This window comes from Adiantum capillus-veneris, chromosome 19 (genome assembly GCF_014529385.1).
Source record: "Adiantum capillus-veneris isolate H3 chromosome 19, ASM1452938v2, whole genome shotgun sequence".
NCBI lineage: Eukaryota > Viridiplantae > Streptophyta > Polypodiopsida > Polypodiales > Pteridaceae > Adiantum > Adiantum capillus-veneris.
The window spans coordinates 43,862,053-43,887,575 of NC_140949.1; the positions used below are offsets into that span (position 1 = coordinate 43,862,053).

General features: G+C 41.6%; 1 protein-coding gene across 2 annotated transcripts; it reads right to left on the bottom strand.

Annotated features, from left to right (window-relative positions):
* Window positions 1-14,629: 14,629 nt before the first annotated feature.
* On the bottom strand, window positions 14,630-19,975 carry LOC147433916 (uncharacterized). 2 transcript variants are annotated; one of them, XM_086490540.1, is made up of 9 exons: window positions 19,478-19,975; window positions 18,899-18,963; window positions 18,733-18,791; window positions 17,227-18,591; window positions 16,935-17,001; window positions 16,676-16,813; window positions 16,313-16,378; window positions 16,165-16,223; window positions 14,630-15,355 (listed from the first exon to the last, which is right to left on the bottom strand). In XM_086490540.1, exons 1-9 carry the CDS (start codon window positions 19,623-19,625, stop codon window positions 15,247-15,249), a joined length of 2,076 nt encoding a protein of 691 aa, XP_086346666.1. In that variant the 5' UTR covers window positions 19,626-19,975; the 3' UTR covers window positions 14,630-15,246. The 2 variants fall into 2 exon arrangements, with proteins under 2 accessions (XP_086346666.1, XP_086346665.1); XM_086490539.1 differs by having other exon boundaries at window positions 16,676-16,858; window positions 19,478-19,973.
* Between the last annotated feature and the right edge of the window lie 5,548 nt (window positions 19,976-25,523).

Consider the following 25,523-nt stretch of genomic DNA (forward strand, 5'->3'; position numbering starts at 1 on the left):
ACCATAAGCCTTCAAAAATTAACATGCACTGAATGAGATATATGCTCAAAATACCATACAGTTGGGTCGATGTCATTGAAAACTAGGAGGAGATGTTTGCAACCTTAAGTCTGCATGTTGGAAGCATGTTGTATGAGGACCTCTTTCACTCGCTTGCTTTGTGCACACACTTTAAGCTCTTTAACTTGACCTTGAAAGCCTCCACAAAATCATTGCATTGCTTCCTCTTCCTCCTCCTCGTTTGCAATAGTACCCAACTCCCGATAGTTATTCTAGATGGTATCCACAATTGATCATCTATAGTATAACTATTAAAAATGGTAATAGAGTCAATGGTAGTGCTAGGCCTTCAAGAGGTAGTCATAGTGTGCACTAGAACAAACAATAGAGTTAACAAAAATATGACAAAGGGAAGACATTTTTGAGAGGGAAGTAGAGTTACTCAAAGTAACATTTGGATGGGAATATAGATACTGGATGGAGCCTTCAATGCAAGTTTTGAAATTCTTCAATTTAAAGTTAGTACGGTTTACAACATTTACGCTTTGAAAGTGTGACATTGTATAATTTGAATAACAAAATTTTTGTTTTTCCTTATTTTCTCAATGAGTTTTGCTCTAAAATTTCAACGTAACGTTAGCCTCTTCCTCATTGGTCGAGCGCTACTCTCTCTCTCTCTAGAACTAAAAGGCCGGAAAGTGAGTCCAAAGTTCTCCTAATGGTAGAAAATAGAAAAGATAGAACTGGGGCTTCTTGTCTACTAGCTAGTTTCAAAAAAGTAAAATGGCAAACCCTATGTAGGAACTGTGCCTTGGTGGATATGTAGTCTAGAGAACTGTGAAGAAGCATACCAGGATTTACCTACGTGAGCCTTCAATATGCTCAAATGGCCTCACAAATTTGTTGGAATTAGGGTAGTAGGGATACAAACACAACTTGGAGAAGATGGAGAAGCTCAAGGAACACAGTAGAGAGTGTATTTCTTAGTGTGCAAATAGAAAGATAAGTTAGTCATAGAGTGATGGGCGTATATATAATGCACAAGGGAGAAAACCTCCTACTGGAGAAAAAAGTGCCCCAAGGTCCTAAGTATACAAGCTTGCACACATGACTACCACATATATGATAACAAATTCCCTCTAGAAGTGATGCGGTGAATGAGAGCTGACACATAGTGTATAGGGAAGTGCAATGCCCTTAGGAAATGATCAATCCACAAAGGGAAGCAAGCCCAAAGCTTTGTAAAAAAGCTTTGAGCTTCTCACAAATTAATGCCTTTGTGAATAGACCTGCAACATTGTCATGTGTTGGCACATAAGCCAAACTGATCTCTCATGTTGAGAGTCTCTCCTTAACATAGTGATCATGCACCTCAATGTGCTTTTTGCGAGCATGAAAAATTGGGCTCCTTGCAATTGCCAATGAGACATAGTGATGTGACTATCACTGTAGATGATGTTGGTAGTGTTCTATCCAACACTCAAATAATCCATAAGGTGTATGAGCCATACACACTCAACCGTAGCTATGATGAGTACCCTGTACTTAGCTTCACAATTAGAAAAGGCCACAATAGGTTTCTTCTTGCTCAACTATGATATGCATGAATTGCCGAGCATGAAACAACAACCACTTGTAACCACTCATATGTCACGACAACTAGCCGATTTGAGTCTAAAATTTCATGAAAATTTGATGGAAACGATCCCCCCTTGGGAGAAAAACCCCAAGATATAAAGTGCCACTCAAGTAGCAAAAGATCCTTTTAACAACCTGCCAATGCTTAGACCTTGGGCTATGCATAAATTTGTTGACCTATGAGATGTCAAAGTGAATATCCAGCCTTGTATTGCATACATAAATACGGTTTTCAACCATAGTTTGATATATAGTGACATCAACAAGTTCTCCAACATCATGAAGATTCAATTTCAAACCTATTTCCATTGGAGTAGCAATAGGTTTTATAGTCCTTCTCAAACTCCAAACTTACACTGTAAAGCAATACCTCCATCACACTCCTTACATTGTATGCCCAACCTTATCATCCAATTTTGTCCATTAGATTTGTGAAACTAAAGCATAAGCTAGACAACCAAAAACGTGCTTGTGATTAATAGATGGCTATCATGCCATGCTTCATAAGGAGTCATAGACTACAAGGCTTTGGTAGGACACCTGCTTAGTAAATAAGTAGCACACACGACAACCTCAAGCCAAAAAGATTGTGGTAAAGCTTGACTTTTGACCATACATCATGCCATCTCCATAAGCGACCTGTTTTTTCTTTCAACAACACAATTTTGTTGATGTGTATATGGAATTGTACATTGGTGTTTTATCCCACTAGCCAAAGATGCATTAAATTCATGACCCTCTTGATCTAAATGGAGGGTGCCCATAGTATATTTAGAGATATTTTTAGCCATAACAAAAACGTGCTTGAAATCCATGAACAATTTGAGATAGTTTTAAGAGGATTCACCCATGCATGCCTTGAGTAACCATCAATGAAAGTCACAAAGTACATACCCAAGGATGGAGTTTGCATAGGCCACCAAACATCACTATGCACAAGTTGCAACCTACATGTAGCCCTTATTGAACCATCCTTCAAAAATTTTGAACGTTGCATCTTACACAAAATACAACCTTCACAAACATGCTTAGGAGATGCTTCAAGAGGAGCAAAGAAGCGACCATATTGGATCTTTTCAAACACAGCAAAGTGGTAAAATTCAGATGCCCAAAAAGTGCATGCCAGAGTTTGGCATCTGAAACAACTTTTGAATCCACAAGTGCATTTACAAAATTTTGCCCACACTTGTCATACAAAGTGAGCTTATACAACCCACAAAAAAAATCCCAGATGCGATAATTTCATCACCAAAATTGAGATAATGTAATGTACAATTTTCATTCACAAATTTGACAACAAGACCAAGTATTGCAAGTGTATTATAGGGAGTAAACCAAACTCCAATAGAAGACTTTGCTGTTCTTGTGGATGACAGAACATAGTTTCCTCCTTGGCTAGTGAAGGATGCTTACACTTGGATGTGCGGGGCGTTAGAATGCGGGAGTCTTAGAAAGGAGGATTGCATCCTAGAGCGTTCAATAGAAGACGATTACTACATGAAGGAACCATTTCCAGAGGAGTTGTCAGAACCCTTTGGATGTAAGAAAATACTAGCGACTCTTGGCGTCTACATAAATGAGGTGACCAATACTACGTTTTTTGACAAAGATGGGGTATTCATGAATGAAGTTTCCATACGGGACCTTTCACACGATGATGAGGATGAATACCATGAGTCGAGGAGCGATGAATTAGGGAACGATGCGGAAGAAAAACTCTCAAGTGGTTCTGAAAATGAAAATGAAAAAAAAAAAACTGAACCGGTTTTCTACGAGTTTCCTAACCAAAAAACACGGAGACAAAAGAGATATTAGATGAGGAGAACTAAGAAACAACAACAAAAAAATTGAGAAACCCGTGCCAAAATTGATGAGGGTGTATGCATGATAATGTGTACCCACTTTCGATAATCTCCCTCAGTAGAATTACAAAAAAACAGTCTGTTTTTTCACACTATTATGTATATTTGACCTACTTGCACATACTTTTTAGCGGCAAGATTTGGTGGCCACACAAAATACATAGTAGTAAACACTATGAAAAGTTCTAATCTTCAAATTTTCAAACCAAAATTGAAATTTTAGTGTTGGTCCAACCTTCACGCCTTGTCACAACACTGTGACCTTGATGAAAAATTGTCTATATCTCTCTCTATATAGATTCCTTTGCTTAACTTGCCCTTTTGTACATCAATTATTCACTTGACCTGCAATTTAAATTGATTTTTTGATAATTTTTTGGGTCTCTATGTAATTATTGTTTATTTTTCTTTGCTAGAATTGCTATTTAAAAAAGCCTTAGTTTTTTACACCAAATCTCTATGATGTATAGATAATTTTGCAACATCCAACGGTCATTTGATAGATTGTGACACGTAGAATGTGAACATGCAAAAAAGTAAAATCTTGAACGGTTCATTTTTTCTAATCTAGCTTGGAAAAGAACAAAGACTACCAAGAGGATGTTGAGGGAGTTTTCAAAAAAATAAAAATAAAAAATGTATATTGCCAATCAATTTGATTTTCATGTATCTTATGGCTTTCATGATAAAGTACTCATGGAAATTTTTTTGAATGAATTTGAGTTAGAGAAAGGTACTTTTCACTGTTTTAAAATTTTTTACTTGACAATTCACTTAAGGCGTACCTTCTTAGGTTTGGTAAAGTGGGAAGCCTAGAATTTTGAGGAGGCGTGAGTGATCATATGTGAGTACCATTTCTACATCAGAGATGACTACTCCCACAGTGCTCAGTTTGTGAATCATTGTTTCCAGTAGCATGATCTTTTTCTTTGTGCGTGCAACATCTCTTTCTCTTGTCGCTATATTTGGTAGGATGGTTGTGGTGAAAAATTCAAAAGCGCATGTCAGTTCTTTTGGTTGTACAGATGGCACCATAGTAGTGGCATACCTTGCATTTGGAGCTTCTTTAAGTCAAGGCATGTAAAGGGAGATCACGATGGTGCAGGTGCTTGTGTAAAGTGCGCTCTTTGTTGATATCAGCTTCAATGCAACAATGACCAACTTAGAGATGCTAGATAGGTTGTGGAGTGGTGCTCACAACACATGGCATGGGACTCATCTTTAGGAAGTGGATGCTCAGTGAGGAGGCTCTTTTGGTGTGTGGATATGTAGGATATTGATCTCACTATCTGGAACTATGACACTGTAGCAGGTACGCACCAATTGCATAGAATTTGGAGCACTACAACTAGGGATCCCACCATCTTTACTAGGCTCCACTCTTGCTTCTACGATGCCTGCATACATGGTGAGTGGGAAGATTGCCCCATGACAGAGGAGTGACAGAGTGGGCTGACAAGTGGGCACTACAACCTCTTTCACCATCATAGGGTACGATCACATCGAGTAGCTCCATTGATAGCCAAACCATACAGTTCTTAGATGATGACAATACTCTCATAGAATACTTGGTCGAGGGAGATAATTTTGCAGTTATTGATGAGGAGGGGAATGCAGACGGAGTTGACTACTATATTCTTACGTGCACCAAGGCAAAGTCTGTGCTTCAGAAATCCACGGTGGATGATTATGGTGAGGGATATGATGCTCACAGTATGATAATTTCAAGGCACTATTTCTAGCAGGTCCATGGACATGGGCGTTACCTCCATTTTGTACAGTATGAGTGGCCGAAGGTGGCCCTACACTACTCCCATCTTGTCCTTGCTGTGAAGGTAAGGCTAGAGAGGATTGTCGACAAGAAGAAAGGGAGCACCCCTCGCTGGCGTTTGGGTTTGGATAAGCAGAGAACATCATGGAAACAATCTGCTATAGAGTAAGAGTTGCAGACCTTGCGGATGATACTAAAGTTGTTTCTGGAGATGATAGTTGTGATGATGAGTGCTAGCGATGACCCCTTCATTCGTGCTATTTATCATTTCACCTTTTTTTCCTTTCAGTAATTTCTATTCTTCTATACTCTTGTTCATTTTCTTCTATATTTTGTGTTGTACTTTCCCTCATTCATTTGAGGTTCATTTTTTAAATTACCATTCATTTACTGTTATTTAGTTTTAGCATTGATCTACTTTTAGTAAAGGTTCATGGCCTTTGTCGTCTTGACTGTCATTAGCGGGACGAATGCCAATCTGTTGTTGTTGAGTCATCCTACATCATCAAGATGGATTGGGATACCCATGCAAAGTTTCATGGCCATCTGCTCTCGTCTAGTCGGTCTAGGGTGGCACAATCGCCAATTTTTTGGCTTTAGGCTCACCAAAGGGCCAATGGGCAAAAAACTGGTGATTGTGTCACCGTGGACCGTTGAGACGGATTGCGATGCCCATGAAACTTTGTGGGGAGAAAGATTAGTGTGATTTCACCACCCTCAAAAAGTTTCATTGGCTATCCCCTCTTGTCTCGTCGATCAAGGGTGGCAGAATCGCTTTGCGCTCGCCAAGGATCCACTGGGCAAAAGTTGACGATTGTGCTGCCCTGGATCGTCGAGACAGATTATGGTGTCCATGAATCTTTTCAGGGGTGGGGATTAGTGTGCTTCTCCCACCTCCAAAAAGTTTCATGGCCATCCGCTCCTATCACATCCGTACAGGGTGGCACAATCGCCGAATTTTTTGGCTTTGTGCTCGCCAAAGGCCCAATGGGAAAAAAAATGGCGATTGTGCCACTGTGGACCGTTAAGAAGGATTGTGATGCCCATGAAACCTTGCAAGGGAAATGATTAGTGTGCTTCCCCCACCCCCGCAAAGTTTCATGGTCATCTAGTGGCATCTCGTTGGTCCACAGTGCCACAACCGCCAATTATTTGGCTCTGGGATCGCCAAGGACTCGATGGGCAAAAGTTGGCAATCGTGCCACCCTTGAATGACGAGACAGATTACGATGCACATGAAACTTTGCAGGGGTGGGGATTAGTATGCCTCTCCCACCACTGCAAAATTTCATGGCCATCTGCTCTCGTCTCGTCGGTCCTAGGTGGCACAAGCGCCAATTTTTTGGCTTTGCACTCGCGAAGGGCCTAATGGGCAAAAGTTGACGGTTGTGCCGCTCGGACCATCGAGATAGATTGCTATACCCATAAAACTTTACAAGGGTGGGGATTAGTGTGTCCCCCACCCTCGCAGAGTTTCATGGCCATCCGCTCCCATCTCGTCCGTCCAGGGTGGCACAATCGCCAAAGTTTTGGCTTTGGGCTCGCAAAAGGTTCAATAAGCAAAAAATTGGCGATTTTGCCGCTGTGGACCATTGAGATGGATTGTGATGTCCATGAAACTTTGTAGGGCATGGATTAATGTGCTTCCCCCACCCTTGCAAAGTTTCATGGACATCCGTTGGCGTCTTGTCGGTCCATGGCGGCACAATCACCAATTTTTTGGCGAGCTCAAAGCCCAAAAAATTGGCAATTGTGCCGCCATGGACGGATGAAATATATTGCGATGCCCATGAAAGTTTGCAGGGGTGGGGACTAGTATGGTTTTCCCACCCGTCCAAAGTTTCATGGCCATCTGCTCTTGTCTCGTCGGTTGAGGGTCCCACAATCGTCAATCTTTTGGTTATGGGCTCACCAAGGGCCCAATGGGCAAAAGTTGGCAATTGTGCTGCCCTGGACCGACGAGACAGATTGGGATGCCCATGAAACTTTGCAGAGGCAAGGGTTAGTGTGCTTCCCCTACCCCTACAAAGTTTCACGGCCATCCACTCTCGTCTCGTCAGTTCAGGTGGACACAATCACCAATTTTTTGGCTTTGCGCTCGTCAAGGGCCCAATGGACAAAAGTTGGCGATTGTGCCGCTGTAGACCATTAAGTCAGATTGCGATGCATCACCTTGTAATGTTTCATGGCTATCCGCTCATGTCTCGTCGGTCCTGGGTGACACAATCGGCAATTTTTTGGCTTTGTGCTTGCCAAAGGCCCAATGGGCAAAAGTTGGTGATTGTGCCGGCGTAGACCATCAAGTCAGATTGCGATGCCTATGAAACTTTTTAGGGGCAAAAAGTAGTGTGCTTCCCCACCCCTACAAAATTTCATGGCCATGCTCCCATCTCATCGGTCCAGGGTGGCACAGTCGCCATTTTTTTGGCTTTGCGCTCGCCAAGGGCCTAATGGTCAAAAGTTGACGATTGTGCTGCTGAGATCATCGAGTAGGATTGCCATGCCCATGAAACTTTGCAGGGGGAAAAATTATTGTGCTTCCCCAACCCCTGTAAAGTTTCATGGCCATGTGCTCCTTTCTCGATGGTCCTGGGTATCACAATCCCCAATTTTTTGGCCATTATTGGGGCCTTGGCTAGCCAAAGCCCAAAAAAATGGCAATTGTGCCGGCGTGAACCGATGAGACAAATTGCGATGCCCATGAAGTTTTGCAGGGGCATGGATTAATGTCCTTTCCCCACCCCCACAAAGTTTCAGGGCTGTGTCCTTCCCCCACCCCCGCAAAGTTTCAGGGCCATCTGCTCCCGTCTCGTGGGTCCAGGGTGGCACAATCACCAATTTTTTTGCCTTTGGGCTCGCCAAAGGCCCAATGGGTAAAAAACTGGCGATTATGTCGCTTTGGATTGTCGAGATGGATTGCGATGCCCATGAAACTTTGCAACGGCAAGGATAAGTGTGCTTCCCTCACCCCTGCAAAGAGTGTCAAGTGCAGTATTTGTGATCTTAAGTAAGTTGTGGCACCAAAGAAGCTTGGAAACTTATTGTGACTCAAGTAATGCTAAAAGGTGCCTGAGAAATGAGTCAAACTTGCTAGAGGGCATGGAGTGTCCAAATAGACTCCAAATTGGATAAAACTCAACACACAGCTGGGATTGGGGATCTTCTTCAGCTCCAAATCATCAACAAAGCCAAATGCCAAACATATTGATCACAATCAAAGATCTAAAGTGCCATCCAAAACCACATATGGTAAAGTCGGACCAAATAAGACCATACTTGGGAAACTAGAGATAAACTTGTCCAAATTTGAAAATAACTTCACCGAGTGTGTTAGGATAGATTGTAGGAAGAAGCTCCCAAAGTTTCACCCCACAAGGCTGTCCAACATGGATCGTGATCCATGACCCCAAGTGAGATGTCCTAGTAAAAACCATATCACCTGGTCCCAAATATCAAGGACAACCTAACCCTAGAGTTTCAAGTCATTTAGATTGCAAAATCTTTGCCAAAATGCCAAAAAACTTTAAGTCAAATAAAAATTCCAAAATCTGATATGAAATCCCAACCAATGATCCAAATTAAAAAAAAAGTAAACCATAGCATCCCCAACTCTTGCTTAATCAGATGGTACAACCAAAAGTCCAAGACGTTGTCCAATATGGATCGCGATCCATGACCCCCTGAGCCGAAAACGACTTGCAGCCTTCTGACCTAGTGCATGTAGCTACCCTAGATGCACTGGTGAAGTTTGGAAAAATTTGGACTTGTTTTGATCAAGTTATACTCATTTTTTATTTAATTGTCAAAGTTGCGTTTTTTTGACTTTCTCGACAGCTTGCTGGCCAATTTCTGAATCTAATCTCGGGAATGTCTGATCACAAAATGCCTCACAGATGACCAAGGAAGCAATGGGAAGCACCTCCGTACTAGGTGATAGAAATTTCATCGAACAAGAAAGCTCATGTGTTAGAGGAGGAGCTTGCTCAAATATACCTGCCATCATATTCATTGGTTGATTTGAAGTAGTAGATGACATGAAAGTGAAGACCACCATCTTCCCTAAAGAACTCTAGCATCTACATCAACAACAAGAAGTGCTTGAGGGAACAAGGTGTCCTCAAATGGACACATTTTCTCGACTACAATCGTGGGATTTAGATTTCCAAAAGGACATGAATTGATGTCATCAATTCAACACATTGAAGAAGCTACCCTGACGGATAAGGTTGGCGAGACACTGAAAGTCAGAATCGTTGTAGATATGATCAACCAAGCCTTACATCTGCCACCTGGCAACCATAACTTGCTGCTAAAGTTGCAGACAATGACAGGGCTTTCGTCAAGGAGTAAGGACACAAATTTACCTACAAGGATTTGGTATACTCAGAAACCAAATTGCCGCTGCATCTTATCACACAACATTTGAAGGTTTAGAAGCCACCCAAAACATTGAACCTAATCTTCATGGTTATGGCCATTGAGTGTTAGAGAAAAGAACAATTAGGTGTGATCTTGGCACCTACATTTTAGAAAATCTGGTCGAAGCAAATCTCAAGAACAGTGACAAAAACAAAACCTGTATGAATGGGGGACCAATGTTGACCAAAATTGCATACCAGGTATTGAGAATGATTGATGAGCTACCCCCGTTGAAACACAGTTGGAATTGCTACATAGGTCAAAGCATGATGTTAGACCAGTGGTAGCGCTCTCAATAGTGCAACCCCCCAAGAAAGCAGCTAGACAGAGCTCCAAGAGGAAGAAATCGGATAGTGAGGAGACGAAGTCCGATATAAAGCTTAACAGGGAAATCAAGCCCAAGAATAGGGACATTCCTTCATAATCCCAAACTTCTGAAGAGGAAGAGGATGATGAGGAAAAGGAGGAATACATGCTCCACTGAGTATGCGTGAAACGAAGATTTGCTGAGCATAAAGATCATATACCTATCCCTCAAACACAAAGATCTATGGAAGATGCACAAGCACAGACAGAGGAAATTTGCAAAAGAAAGGCTGAGCCCAACCAGAAAGGGGATTATAGAAATGTACCTGTAACTGCTGAACAAGTCCTGACAATCCTCGAGAACCAACCATTATGGAGGAAGAAGTGGTTTGAGAAGTGTCCTACATATGAAACCTACTATAAAAATGCACCACAATATCTTAGGATCGACCCGACCTTCTACCCTATCAATATGCGGAGATCTTGGGATAACTTCTATACCTGGTAGAGCAAAAGACCAGCAGTGTTGAACTACCCAGTTCTCACAAAGCCAACAACTAACTTCCCTCCATCAAAAATGTATATGGTCAACATTCTACAAGGAGTCATCAACCAAATGAAGGATGTTCCGGATTGAACATGGCAAATGCTGGTGAAAGTTTCCAAGATGCTAATCACATGCATCACCGCACTTGAAGATATAGAAGCAACAGAACATCCATAGAAGGTATTTCTTGAAGGAACCAGAGGCTTGTGGTCAAATTTGGAAACAAAGATTCCCAGCAGAAATGTGATCATGGGGTTGTATGCCCGAGTCATGTTTTTGCCCTCTCACTACATGCAGACATTCGAGGAGGCATTCATGACCGGGTTCTTTAAACTTGTTTCATCCATCTTCAACCCCATGACAAAAATTCTGTCTGCCAGACATAAAGCTTACCAAAGCACATTGAGCAACAATCCTTTCAGAGTGATGGCAACAAAGGTGGAGATTGAAGCACAAGCGAAAAAGTCTACTCTGCTCACTCATACTCTTGAGAAGCGTAGACTGGAATACCGAAGAAGGCTACGTTAGCTCAGTCCCACAATTGCCCAAGTAAAACAAAGATAACTTGGCGGCACAGCAAAGCAGACAAAGATAATTTGTACAAGGATGTGCAAAGACTAGGAAGGGGGGAATGTTGGAGGTCAAGCTAGACATGCACCCTTCAAATCAACCCCTTCTCCCATGAGCTCCAAAATTTTGATATTTTTTCAAAAAGCATTCTAATCATTTGATAATCTCTGATTATAGATGGGCAATCTTTGAGAAGCGGAGTCATAAAGTCTGTAATGGAGTCTGAGTCTTGTAAAGTCGGCCAATGGCCAGCCAATGGCCAAGAGAGCCCTAGGTATAAATTCTATTTTGTAAAGTGGAAAAAAGACACCTTATCATTATCAAGTTTTGAGTTTGAAGCATACAACTGAGAGCGGCTACTCCCTTGCAAATTGTAATCCTCATATGTTGAGCTTTGGTAATCACATTTCTATTCTTAAAATTGCATTGTGTTCCTTGTCCATTGCTCTTTCATTCAAATATATTCATTGTCAATTTTACGATGATTTGTGACTACGCGTTAGTAGGCTAAATCTGTTGAGTGTATTAATGACTATTTTTTGACATTTCAACCATAGGAGAGTGTTCCTAGACCCTAGGGCAACCTTTCAGGTATGTTTTGTTGCAGCTTCCAAGACCTTGATCATGATGAATTGTGATTTTGGTACCTCCTTGGATTGCGATCAAACTTGGTAGATTAGTGCCCCTAAGTGTCTTAAACCTTCTCCTAATGTTTTGTAGCATTTGGACTTCGTTGGAGTACCAAAATAGGTAGATGACTAAGTGCGGTGACATAGGACATATGCAGATTGACAGATCCTAGAGTAATAGATTTGCATGTGCTAGAGATATTGTCGTTCCGTAGGTTCACTTCTTGAGGTTGACACCCTCAAAGAGTCTCCGTGCCCCATCCAAGTCGCTTCCCTGCGTATTGACATTATGCTAGTGCCAGAAAGCTATGCTACAGATGTCCGTCACGGCGACCTGCTCTAACACAAAGTTTTCATAACGAGGGCCAGTAGCAGATAGTTGCATGTATATCCAAGTAACTTTGATGAACACTTGTGGCACCATCTCATTGTCTACACCTCTTATGTTGTGGCATACAAGTCTAGTAATCTCATCCTTTGGCCGCCTTTGCGGACTAGATATTGCCATGTGTAAGTAAAGGAAAGTAGGAGGAGGAGGAGGACCTTTTTGGGTGCTACAATGCAGGTTGGAGAATGGGAATGAGCTTACTTTGTGTGCCAATAGGAGGTGGGAGGGGGAGAGAAGGGGGAGGAGCGAGACTGGTGATGCAATGGAGATAGGAGAAGGTGGGTGAACCTTGCTTGGTGTGGTAATGGGAGGTGGAAGGGAGAGAGAAGCTTCTCTGGTGTTGCAATGGAGGCGGTAGTAGATAGAGAATGTTGGAGGAGAGGATGAGTGTGATGGTTGCAGCAAGGGATGGCTTGGAAATGGATTCTAATAAGAGAAATTCACTTTTTAGGTATGGGATAGGTTTGGGGGTCTTTAGGGAGTAGAAAATGATGTGAGTTTTTTTTGAAAATATTGAATTTTTTGGTTTTGAGTGCTTTTAAAAAAAAACTTTTAGAGGTCAAAAATAGCTTTTTTTGACCATAAAACAAGTTTAGAGGTGACTTGAGGAGAGAAAGTTTGAACTTTGAAAACTTTAAAATTTTCAAAATTTTTTAGGTTTTAAAAAAATTAGGCCAAAAAGGAGGGACACTTGGAGGTTCCAAGTAGCCCGCCCCCCTCCCCCTCCACTATGTAAGAGGCCATTAAGAAGTGTAAGACTACTTTGTGACCGTATTATTTTGAGGGCATAGAGCGTGTCCAACACCGTCGTCCTATTCACTGGCCTCTAGTTTCCCTTAATTCAAAGGGCCCCTAAAAGGTTCATATTTTTCCTAATGAGGAGTTAACAAATTCTAAATGCACAAATATATGCATCAATATCGCATTACAATCATAAACCTAGCTCATTGTCTATGAAACATAGAAGCATTAATCACTACAAAAGAGTGTGCAAGATATTATGAAGCCACATCCGCACATACTCTGAGAAATTCTATATGAACTAGAAGCTTATCAAGCACTTCTATATGCTTTCTAAAAATCACCAAACTCACTTTACATGTCATTAGAGGTTCTAACACATGATAATGTTGTCTTTTTTAATGCATACACACGACGCTTCTTGCAAGGATTTCTTGGCTCTGTTTTGACGTCCCTACTATTGTCTACTCTTGATGATGTGCAAGTGCTGCCTTCCTTCCCCTTCAATTTCCAACATTTCCTTGTTTTGCAATAAATCTCCTTCCCTTTGATTTTCGATACTTGCATAAACAAATTGCTATATTTTTTCCCTCTCTGACTGGCAACGTAGAATTTTTGTCCAATGCTACAACTTTGCCAATGCTACAAAGAATGTTTTTTATCCACAATGTTACTATGCATCTATTGACCTCTTGTTTTTATCCACAATGTTATTATGCAAAGAATGTTTTTCATCCACAATGTTATTGTGCATCTATTGACCTCTTGTGTTTTAAGCTTTGTGCGATATTATCAACCTTGTAAGTTGTAAGCTTTACACAGTACACCGCATAAAGCATAGATAAATTTCTCTCTTTTAACTGACCTAAAATAATTCCTAAGCTCTCAACTTTGAACTCGATAATGCCATGAGAGGACTTGGAGATGTGGGTGGAGCGTTTGCAACAAATATGTGTTGTAGCTCCTTATTGTGTATTGAATGGATAGAGTATATTAGTGAGGTTAGTTTGGGTGGCTAGATATAGATCGTTGTGTGGGGCCTTGCTTCCATATGGAAATAATCGCGAAAGATTGCCCAATATGCATATCATTATTGAACTTTCCTCCTGAAGAGTAAGGGGAGTGTCTTATAAAGTGTTGCTCATTGTAGAATTAGCATATGAAAGGGAGTTTGAAAAATTGCATGTCAAATTTCTACTATGCCTGGTGATTTTATCACATCTTCCTCTCCCTTTGCTTCTTTAGTTAATTGTGAGTGTCAACATACAAAGTTGGATTAAACTTTACAACACCTAGGGAAAAAAAAAAACTTTGGCTTAGAGCCACTTGTTGGGAAAAATGTGTCTCGACTTAATATCGTGCTGTTTGCAATTTCAAAAAATGCCGATTGAGGGTAAGGGGAAAGGGAGAAATTCCACCTCAAAACAGAGAAAAATAGTGCAAAAACTTGAGAAAATAACTTATTTTTCATAAATTTCCTCTTCGAAAATTCAAGAAAGAGAATTTTGTATGTTTGGAAAAGTGGTTTTTCCCGAACGCTGTTTAAAGCTTTGGTTACCTTATTGAGCGACGAGCATAATTGGAATTTGTAGAAGTCTAAAATGTACAACTCCACGAGTCCAAAATGCAGGCGGCCCCCTCACAATATAGTAGCTCCGCACCTGCGCAATATCAATGAGAACGCTGCCGCATGAGCGCGAGCGCGGGAGAGAGAGAGAGAGAGAGAGAGAGAGAGATGTCTTTGATAGAGTGCCAAAGTGAAATGTCAATCTCTTTCACCCAAGCCTTTTTTACAGAATGAAACCTGCTGCATGCTGACATAGTAGAGCTTAAAAAAGCCAGAACATGATTAATTTCAGAGGCAGTTCTTCTCTAGGTCAGGGAGGCCATGATGAAATTCACAACGCCACTTCCGAAGATAGAACCGCAGGTGTAGTCAAGGCTAATAAGAAGTCGTATTGTAGGTAAGATCCAGGCAGTTGGACATCAAACATGGAAGCCAGCTTTGGGAAACGAAAGACCCACATGTAATGTTAGATCCCGAGCCAAAGAAGGAAATGACAGGCTCAATAACCATGTATGTAGTTTATTTTCCACCACTATCACATCACATGTTCAAGTAGTCCGGTATGTCTATACAGTAGGATGTAGCTCATGACTTGGTGGAAATATTCAGCAAAGGGGTATATGGAAAAAATAAATAAATCAAAGAATGATTGATCATTAAGCATGGGTTTTTTTCATGGGTTGTGCTAAAAGAATTCAAGCAAAGGGACATCACATCCACCTCCAGAAACAGCTGATTTGCTGATGTATCAGTATTGGAGTTCCTGGCCATCACCGTGCCAAGATCACTTGTAGGGCTTGTAAAACAATCACGACTGTGAAATAATCATCATCGAGTGATGACTGCTAGTACATGCTTTTCTGGCCCTTCTTGTATGAAAGTTGGGCTCCTTTGGAATCGTCAGTTTTTTTGTAGACCTGAGAAAAATAAAAGAAATCCAAACAAGATCAAGATGCAAGCATGGTTGTGCAAATAATGACTCACATACATCAATTGTGACAAAATGTATCTCTAACTGACCATGTAAACGTACACATCTCTATGATGAATGCATATATTCTAAATTGACAATGTGCATATAAATGAATGCAGATAACCTTATGTATGTTACAGGTACATCACTACATACATATCTATGTGGATGTGGGCATGCCGTATGCACATATGTGTGTGTACATTCATGGTTGACAATCTTTGTGTGATCTAGTACTATATTATACTGCATATGCTTATAAGAAAGCAGATAAGTAGCTGCAAGCATATGCAAAGTATGCTTTTTGACACATCTACAATGTGCAAATTGTGTGAATGCAATATCTCTCTACTTATGTAGCTGTCTACAGCTATCTGTTTATTTGTACATGTCTATTTCGATGTGTTAGGCCATAAGTGCCAATGAAAACAAGCAGGTGTACGTATGGAAGTGTGTTCCAGGCCTGCTGTAAGCAATTAAGTGTGTATAGATAGGTATAGGTACGTTGACACATATGAGATGATGCCTTTGTATTTGATGTGGTTTTTATGACTAACCAATGTTCCGGGAAAAGGACACATCAGTATGGGCATTGCACAACTGTGCAGTCCATGTGAGGTGTCAAATAGCTTAGGCTTACAAAATCCTCTTCATAGCAGTATGCCAGAGTTCATGCATGAATTCAACCATATGTATAATCCCAAGTCGGTTCTAGAACCTTTGCATAGAAGAAACAGTTTCTTAACACTTCACCTTTGTGGTCTGAATGGGTGTCCGAAGGATGGCATTCTTAAGGCATGATGGACCATTTCCTGGTTCAAGAAAACTAACATGAATGAAAGGCCTTCCCGAAATGTGAAATCGGAGTGGATGCAATGACGAGGAAAACAAGATCAACAACCTGTGCACTGGATACCACCCCTTGCTCCTTTTTGCCAAGCCCCAGCTCTCTCAAAGCTCCCCTTTCCTGGAAATATAATCCAGACATGTCTATTAGTTCATCATAGATACACCAAATACTGCTTGAGAACAAACATCAGTAATGTTAGAAGTGTAAAACATGTACGTTAATTGATCGTAGCACATTCCAAAATGTTAGAAGACTCTTGGCTCTAGTAGTAACTCCTCAACTGTGTGCATGTGTGCGCATATGCATGCGTGCCTGTGCACATGCACACGTCCATACACTCGAAAATTCCCAAGGCCATGCACACTCCCTCCAACAGCAAAGAATGTGGCTCCTTTGAACAAAGCAAGTTTGTACCTCAGTTCTCAAGCGAAAGGGCTTGAAGGGCTGCAATTTGGTAGTTTTCATTTTCTTATGCTGCTCTTTGCACGAATCAAGACAGCCATGAGACGAGAGTGCCTTCAGAGGCGATTGAGCCATCAAGACCTGCTTGGCCTGCTGGCACGGGAGAGAGCTAACAAAAGTTACGCTCGAGGTGACCTGAAACAAAAAACGTTGCTGGGTTTACATTTGCCACACCAGCACGCTCTTTGGTAGAGTACATCTGTTGTCCTACCTTGTGACTCTCATGTCTATGGTCCTTTGCAGAGCAGTTCACTTTGAAGTTGAGTTCAGAGCTTTTTCTGTAGGTAAAAAAAAACAGGCTTGTATCATTGGCTACCTAATTGGTAAGCATGCATTGAATATGTATGTTGACACTGTTGTGTGTCATGTTCTCTTTGCTCAAAGAAGCATGTTTGGGTGCATGCTTGTTGGAGTGACTGTGATAAATTTGGGTAAGAGTGAGTGTGAACGTGAGTGGCAAGACAAGTGCGAAAGAGCATGAGCGAGAGTGAGAGTGAGAGAACCTCTTTAAGCCACGGTTTCTTTGCCAGTCCTTCACAGGTTGTAGCTGGTTATCCTTCTTCTGAATCTTTTTGTGGTTGCTGAATAGGTCTTGCTCATCAGTTAAATGAATGCTACTTACAGAGCTCTTATTCATCTGCGACTTTGCATCATTTGCAAGAGTTGCCTGTTGAACAGGGAGGGTTCTACTAGTATGAGAAGGACACTCTTTGAATTGTCCACTCTGGGTGCAATCAGTTATCAGCACCTCTTCATGCCCTACCTCATTCTTTGAGAAACGGCCCATATCGCACGCTGATGCACTAGGTCCATATTGAGAGAAAACTGAACTACTAATACAGCGTAATTCATCCCGCTGTAAATCGACTTCCTGCTTTTGAGAATTATCAGTATGCTCCAAGTGCCCATGTCCATTCAAAGTGAGTTTATTTCCTGGTGTTGAAAGACATAGACTTTCTAAGTGTTGTTCAAGGGTCATTTCACCTGACTGCCCCTGCTCTGCCACCAGAGCGTGCATATCCTCATCATTCTCCTCCTCCTCTCTGCAATCTTGCGGACACTGGTCGTCATGATTGAATGAATTTTGATGTACAGCATCATGCTCCACCAAAGAGCATTGTCCCTGCAGAATTAGCTGATTTGTGATAGACTCTATATGACCTGGTGCATTATCAGTTGAGGCATGGTCTCCTGCATGTGATGAAACAACGTTGTCTGCAGGCGGTTGCTTGTTAGGCTCAGCCTTTATCTTATGATCCTTTCTTGCTACCACCCTTGGTGGTCTGCATAATGCTGGCTTCTCATTATCAAGCTGAACATTTTGCATGGACCTTGCAGGATTGACAGGTCTTCTTGGGGGCAATGCCAGTGATGAAGTTAGTGTTGATGGTGATGAGGTAAAGACAGAAAAATGCATCCTGGAAGGATCAGCCCCTCGCTTGGTCTCTTCTCTAGCGTCAGATTTGTTTTCCTTGGTATCTAATTTGCTTACTGTGCTCTTTCTTAACGCTGAATCCTTCCTTCCAATTAATGTCGTAGACTTCGCAACATCCAAAACAGCTCTAGTTTGAGACCTATTCTTTTGCTCAGAGATATGTTTATACTCTGTAGTTTTCAGCTTCTTTGCAAAGACGTCTGTTGCCTTCACTATGGGTACCTTGGAAACCCCTGGCTGAACTTCACAAGCCTGATTAGGATTCTGGTTTTCACTTGCAGGCATGGACCGTTTTATTGCCTGTTTGTTGCTTTCGACAACACTAGTTTTGGCACCATGCAACGACTTGTGTTTGAGAAAAGCTTCCTTGATGCTTGATACAGAGGAGTACGAGCTCGAGATGATTTCCCTCGCTCTTTTGCCAGGGACAGCACTGCGGACATCCACATAACAACGAGTATGTGAAGTTGGACTTGATGAAAAGCGACTGACTTTGGACATTCACTATACAAGCAGTGTTCTACCATGGCTCAGCAAATTTAAGTACATCTAAAAGCTAAGACAATATGTGCACCTGAGAGTGCTATCAGCCAGGGGGAGCACTTTCTTAGAAGCTTGCGAGGATGGATTTTTCTGCATTGTTCCATAAAGAAGATAATTTAAGAAAAAACAAGCCTACAGACAGAACCTTCCTGAAACCAAAATGTGCACAACATATGTGTATGCAAAGAGGCCACTACCCGAGGATCTGTTAGCAATGGGTCTTCTGATGGCTGCCATGACAACTCCTTGGCATGGTTGCAACCTGAAAGATACATAATATTAGTGAAATTTGCAAGCATTCAAAATTAATTGGAAAAGAACAAGGGTTCTGTCTCAAGGACAAAGGCGACTTGAAGCAAATTTCTTGATGAAAGCTCTGGTGATCTCAATCCATGATAAAAATTCAACGCTTAGAACAAAGATCATGGTAAAAGACACCTTTGTTGAGGCCCATTCTATGACACTACAATTCTTTGAATGAAATGCATGCAGTGAATGGATCTCTAAATAACTATCGCTCATTCTTCTATGGTAAAAGACACCTTTGATGAGGCCCATTCTATGACACTACAATTCTTTGAATGAAATGCATGCAGTGAATGGATCTCTAAATAACTATCGCTCATTCTTCTGTGCAATTCCAGTTCATGGCCTCCTCATGCACAGGCCCATACAATATACATACATAAGCATACACGTCTATGCACGTGTGATTCTTGGCACCAAATATACACATCATAGACGACAGCAGAAACCTGCAGAAGCGAAGAGTTTACCAGCTTTGCCGCAGAACCATGCATGGTCATCCACAGCTTGAAGCGGAGCAGTAAAATCAATCCATTTGGGCGCCTGGATGCTCTCATAGAAGTCATCCCTCTCGAATGTATGATCTAAACTTTTCCAGTCGATTTGCAAGCACTCCATCTGCCAAATAGATGATAGGCGAACGAGAAAGTAGGAACAAAGTTAAATTTGTGTAAAGCACAAGCTAGCTCCTCAATATGCTGCGCATTGAGCAGAGAAAAGAAGAAAGATCGAAACACAAGAAGCTCAAGAAGCTAGATGGAATGCGCACAGACAGATCGAAGAGAGAGAGAGAGAGAGAGAGAGAGAGAGAGAGAGAGAGTTTTGTCCTGGGAAGGAAATGCAGAAAATCCACAAGCACTTGGATGCTGAGGAATCGCCCACAAGACAAAAAGAACGCAATTGTCAGCAGCAGAAGAGAGCTGAACTGAAGGGCTACATGTAGTAGTACTACGTGATCCGCCAACGGTCTACAAAATGCACTAAATGGCTCGTCTTTTCCATGCGTTGAAGTTCTCACATGACCATCTTGCCGTTGATATTGTTGAGCTTTTGCTTTTTCCTTTGTTCCTTCTTTTTCCCATTGAAATGTGCTCTTGGAGCAAATCTATATTTAATATCTATATGTATTCTATAATGGAGAGAGAGTGCTCTTTACACTTGTCGAGAATTGCGAGATGAAGGCTACAGTCCAAAAATCATCTGCGCACGATACAGAGGGAGAGAGAGGCTGTCGAAGGCGATCGACCGTACTAGTGAGGCTTAGGGTTGGTTCAAACTGCCTGGAAGATGGCGCAGCACTGAGAGGTGCATCCATGAATTGGCATCCAACTATTGGCTAAATATAGTGCTGCAATTAGTATTGGACCCACCCTAGCTATAGGCAATCTCACTCCCCTGGATGAGCAAAACCTCCTTGTTCTTTTCAGCACCAATCACGAGCAACATTGTGAGCACCGCCCCACCACATAGCTACCAATGAGGAGCTTGGGTGCTTCGATGTTGTTGTAGAGTCAGACTTCTAGTTCGTTTGATGGGCTTTTGTGTGTGAATGGCACGAACTTGGAAAAGGCAATAAACGAGTCACACACCAAATTTGGTGTGAACTCGGTGTGAACTCAACGTGAACACGGTGTGAGCTGGGGAGGGTCTGCACACCACACCAAATTTGGTGTAAACTCAATGCAAACTCGGTGTGAACTAGGTATAAACTTGTCCGGGACGCCGTGATCTATAAACTTACCACACACACATCTTTCAACGAGCACGCGTTAGCCTAGTGGTTAGAGTCAATTCTGTGGGGGAGTGGGTAGCGGGTTCAAATACCGGATCCGAGAAAGTGGGAATCTTTTGCATTCCATAGGCAATCCAATGGTCACAATCAACTGGTGATCGTGAGCCATTGATCCCACCTCCCAAAAGGAGGTGTCATTTAGTAACGAGGCCCTGCCTCCCTCTCTCATCCATGCACAACATCCTTCCCGTCTCACCCCCTCCCATCCTAGGTGGACACCAAAGAACTGAAGGTCTTGCCCACATCTATCACTAAGAAGATTCTTACGTGCACATTTTTTCATCATGCTATAATCCATGGAGCCAATAACCACCCTTCCTTAGAGCTTGGTGTAGAGGGCGAGGACTATGGATGCAGCCCCAGGCATGGAGTGTCACATCCCATTTCCAAGCCACTGCTCGAAGAGAAGAGCCATGGCAACCTTGAACCACACCAAGCAAATGGTAACATGACTAAGCTCCACATTGTCCTTCCCTTTGCTCAGATTAGGCAACGGGAATAGTTTCCAAAAACCACTGCTCTGATAAGCGTACTAGCAGGGCCCCAACCCCCTGTTGAGATTGCCCCAAGCCTCTGTTGAGATTCTTAGGGGGTTGGATAAGGAACAATTGGCTTCCTCTAGGTATAAAGGTGAGCAGGATTCATGTCTACCCAAAAATCAATTTTTGTTTATTTTCAAGGACCTTAGCATGACCTTTCATGAAGAAAGTATAGGCTCACGGCGGCTAGTGGGGAACTGAATGCTCTGCCTCTTCAAGTGGCACAAGAATTTCTTTGTTGAGAAATCCACTCTTCTAAACTATACGGTGGGTCGGATTTTTCGACCTTCCCTTAAAGTACATAGACCATTTAAAGATGATAGGCTCTAAGTTGGGGAAGGTCTTAGGAGGAAGACCTTTGCAGGAATTTAATTCCTCATGCCCCCCCCCCCCCCCCCCCCCCCCCCCCCCCCCTTAAAGTGTTAATTGAGATGGATATCTCAAAGCCCCTTATTAGACATCTGCTCAAATGATGGTGAACTATTTGAATAGGCGTTGCCATACAAGTATTTGTTGTCAGCATGTTTCTATTGTGGCTAGAAGGGGCATTTCATAAAGTATTTCCCTATAAAATACCCTAAACCCTCTCCTCATCTCCCGCTTGACCCTTCCACCTCAAAGCCCGAACCTCCTCCCCCCTCGGCCCCTTAGCCATCAGGCACCTCCAAGGACCCCTACCAAGAAAACCCCCATTCTCCTGCTTAAAAGAGATAGTAGTAAGGGCTCTAAACCTCCCCCTAGCAAGTTTGTAGTTCTTGAATCTCTATCTGAATGGGAGGATTCCTTCATCAAATATCCTCATACCCTCTCCTCCGATGAAGAAGCTGACTCTGCCCTCAAAGCATAGGTCTCTGGGGGTCACTTAATAATTATGTGACTATCACGTGAGAACAATAGAAGAAGTTATTAAGTTTCATTTTTTTCACACTTTCACATACAGAAGGGTACCATAAGGAGTTATAGAAGTAGTCCTTGAATGCACATGATATACACAATTTATGCATAGTGAACACCCCCCCCCCCCCCACGACTAAACACACATATTTACTAGCTAGATAGTGCCATTAAATCCATGGCCACCCTTGGACTTAACCATGCACTAGGGAACTTAAATGAGGACCTTGACCCAATGGACACTATTTTTTTATATAAAAGGAGTCACCCCACTACTCCAGGCAAGGAGACGGCCAAGAAAGGAACCTCCCAAACTAAACATTCCAAATGAGGGTTCCTTCTTGGAATGTGAAAGGGTTTTCCTGCCCCAATAAGGAAGCTATGGTCAAGAAATGGATAACAAAGCACCAATCAGATGTAATTTCCCTCTATGAATTCAAACTAAATGGGGAAGAACTTGCTTCCTCATGAACTAGGATATTCAAGACTCATGCCCGAATCTTGTCTTCCCATCTTAGAGGGTCAAGAGGTGCAATCCTTTGGGTCCCCCTGTTATACCCCCTTTATCGTGGGAGCAATCGTTTGTGCCTTTTATGCCCTAGCCTCCCTCAATTGTTACAATATTTCTATTTATGTAGTAGGATGTGTGGGCAATAGAGCTCAACTCTAGTAGGAACTTCTTCTTTTCTCAGACTGTGTCATCATGATTGGGGACTTTAAAATGGTGGAGCACCTAGAAGGAAAATATTTGGGGAAAGGTCAAACTATTTTAAGCATAGATGAAAGACAACGAGATATTATGAAGCAAGCACATGACTTATGGGATGTAGGATCAACATAAGAATACAGGTGGCAAAACTATTCTCATGGAGATCTAGCTAGGAAAAGTAGGTTGGATCGAATAAATGTATCTCACTCCATCTTTGAGAACCTCAACAAATTCAAAGTCTCCACCTCTATCTCAACCTGCCGCTTAGACCACTAACTCCTAGTTTGCACAATTGATGAGAAGAGTTCAAAATTAGGAACCATTGGCTCCATACAAATGTCTCTTTGCTCTCCCACTAGTTCAAGTCTATCCACAATATCTGGACATAGGCCTTCCAAAGGCCCTCCACTCCTGCAAAGTCTTGGTCCCCAAGTTACCTAGATGTGTTTGACCTCTTTCAGAAAAAAGTCACAAATTATATCAAGTACTCTCTCCTCTCTACATTGAAAGCAACACTATCTGTCTCAGAAGAAGATCAATCCAAAATCCTCTCCATCAGAATCACCCAGATGTGTTTGACCTCTTTCAGAAAAGAGTCAAAAAAATTAGAAAGAAGAGAAATTTTATCAAGTACTCTCTCCTCTCTACATTGGAAGCAACACTACCCTCCTCCAAATAAGATCAATCCAGAATCACCTCCATCAGGAAGAGCATACAAGAGGAAGAGAGGGTTGACCTTCAACACATTCAAGCTTATTCTAGGGAGTGACGAGCAAGAAAGATAAACAAACCCTCCAAAGAAATGTTTAAGCCTTTAAAAAAGAAATATTTCAAATACCACATCCCTCTTCTTAATTGGTTGAGCTCATCATGCCCACACCTCAGAATAGAATCTGGAGCTTGCTAGTAGTCACTTTGACCATCTCTTTAAGAAGGAAAGCTCCCTATCTCCCTTCAAATTCTTTGTCTAATTTTGTTGTGTTCTTTAGTATATCCTTGAATGCATTTCTAGTTCCTTTTGGTCTCTTCCATTGTTCTTGTATCCTATTGGTCCAAATTAGAGAGTTGTGTTTCTTTGTTGCTTTTGCCATGTGTTCTTAATAGCTATTGGGGCAAAAAATGAAAGTGTCATTTGAGGTCAAAAGAGATGTGGTGCCTGCTTAGGTTTAGTCTAATTTCATTAAGAGCTCATATTTACTTATGTAGATATAGTATCAATGCGTCCCTTTCAAGGATAAACTTCTCAATAAAGCCTTTTTTTCACCCATCGCTAAAGAAATGAGCTATTTTCTAGGTCAAGGCTTTTAGAATTGAGGTTTGTAGAAACAATTGATATGAGATGATGTGGTGAATGATGTACCTAGAGAATCAAGGGGGTGGAAGTATGTATTTACAGAACCAAGGGTAAAATAATAAGCAAGGAGAATATTATTTTGGCTCCAATGCTATAATCTATCCACAATATTGACACACAAATTTATTGCTCTATAGTTGATATTCACAATCAATGTGGAAAGATCTATGCTTGGTTGGACAATCTCTCACCAATTTTTGGTTAAGCCTCAACTCTCTGGGTGCTATTTGACCTTTAGTTCTCACCATACCTTAAAATCAAGAAAATCCCAAATGTTGTGCTTATTTATATTAATGGCATTTGTTCATCTAAAGTCCCTTGTTCATATTGAAAAGTGTGATTTAAAAACGTCAACATGAGCCTTGTCTATTTAGTGTCCACCTAAATGTCCATTCTCTATATGCATTCTCTTTTTATCTTCTACATAATCGTTATTAAGCATCTATCTTTGTTTTGATCTACCACAACCATTATGCATTTATCTTCTCTCTCTCTCTCTCTCTCTCTCTCTCTCTCTCTCTCGTCTTCAACTCAAGCCCTGTTAGATACATCTATGAGAGAGAGAGAGAGGCCCTGAGCTAGGTATACATAAACAACTATCGATCTTCCTTCTTGATGTTTTGCGAAGCTTCATTACGTTCACATTTCTCTTTTGATAGACTATCTCTCCTCTTGGTCCATGAATACTTCTTCCTTGTAAGAATACTTCTTCTTCTTCTCTTTCTTTACTTCTCGCTAGCTCTTTCCACCTTTGAAGGCGTTTGAGGTCTTGGGAGTTGAGGCTCTACAAAGTGTAATTTTGGTGCATGAGGCCTTCCATCTTCATGACATCAATTGGGCTTTGAAGAACACAAAGATTGTATTGTAGACACGTGGGAGAAGTTATAATACAAAGTTCTTTTGGAGGGGGAACTGGTTCCAAGTAAATCCGGTCCTCAACTATTGTCGATCTTAATCTCTCTCTCTCTCTCTCTCTCTCTCTCTCTCTCTCTCTCTCAAGTTATTTTGCATGCCAAGCTAACAAGTTATGTCGTTTCTTGTTACAGACTCAAACCAAGCACTTTCTTTTTGCGCATAAGGAATCTCCTTAATGAAACTCTCTTATTGTTAATAAGATATGTCCTAGGGTAGACTACATAGGTTGGAATTGTCTCTTGCAAGAACACACCTAATTTTTGTTTAGCATAGCCAAAAATAGTAAACAGAGTAGGATTAATGTTGATGACTT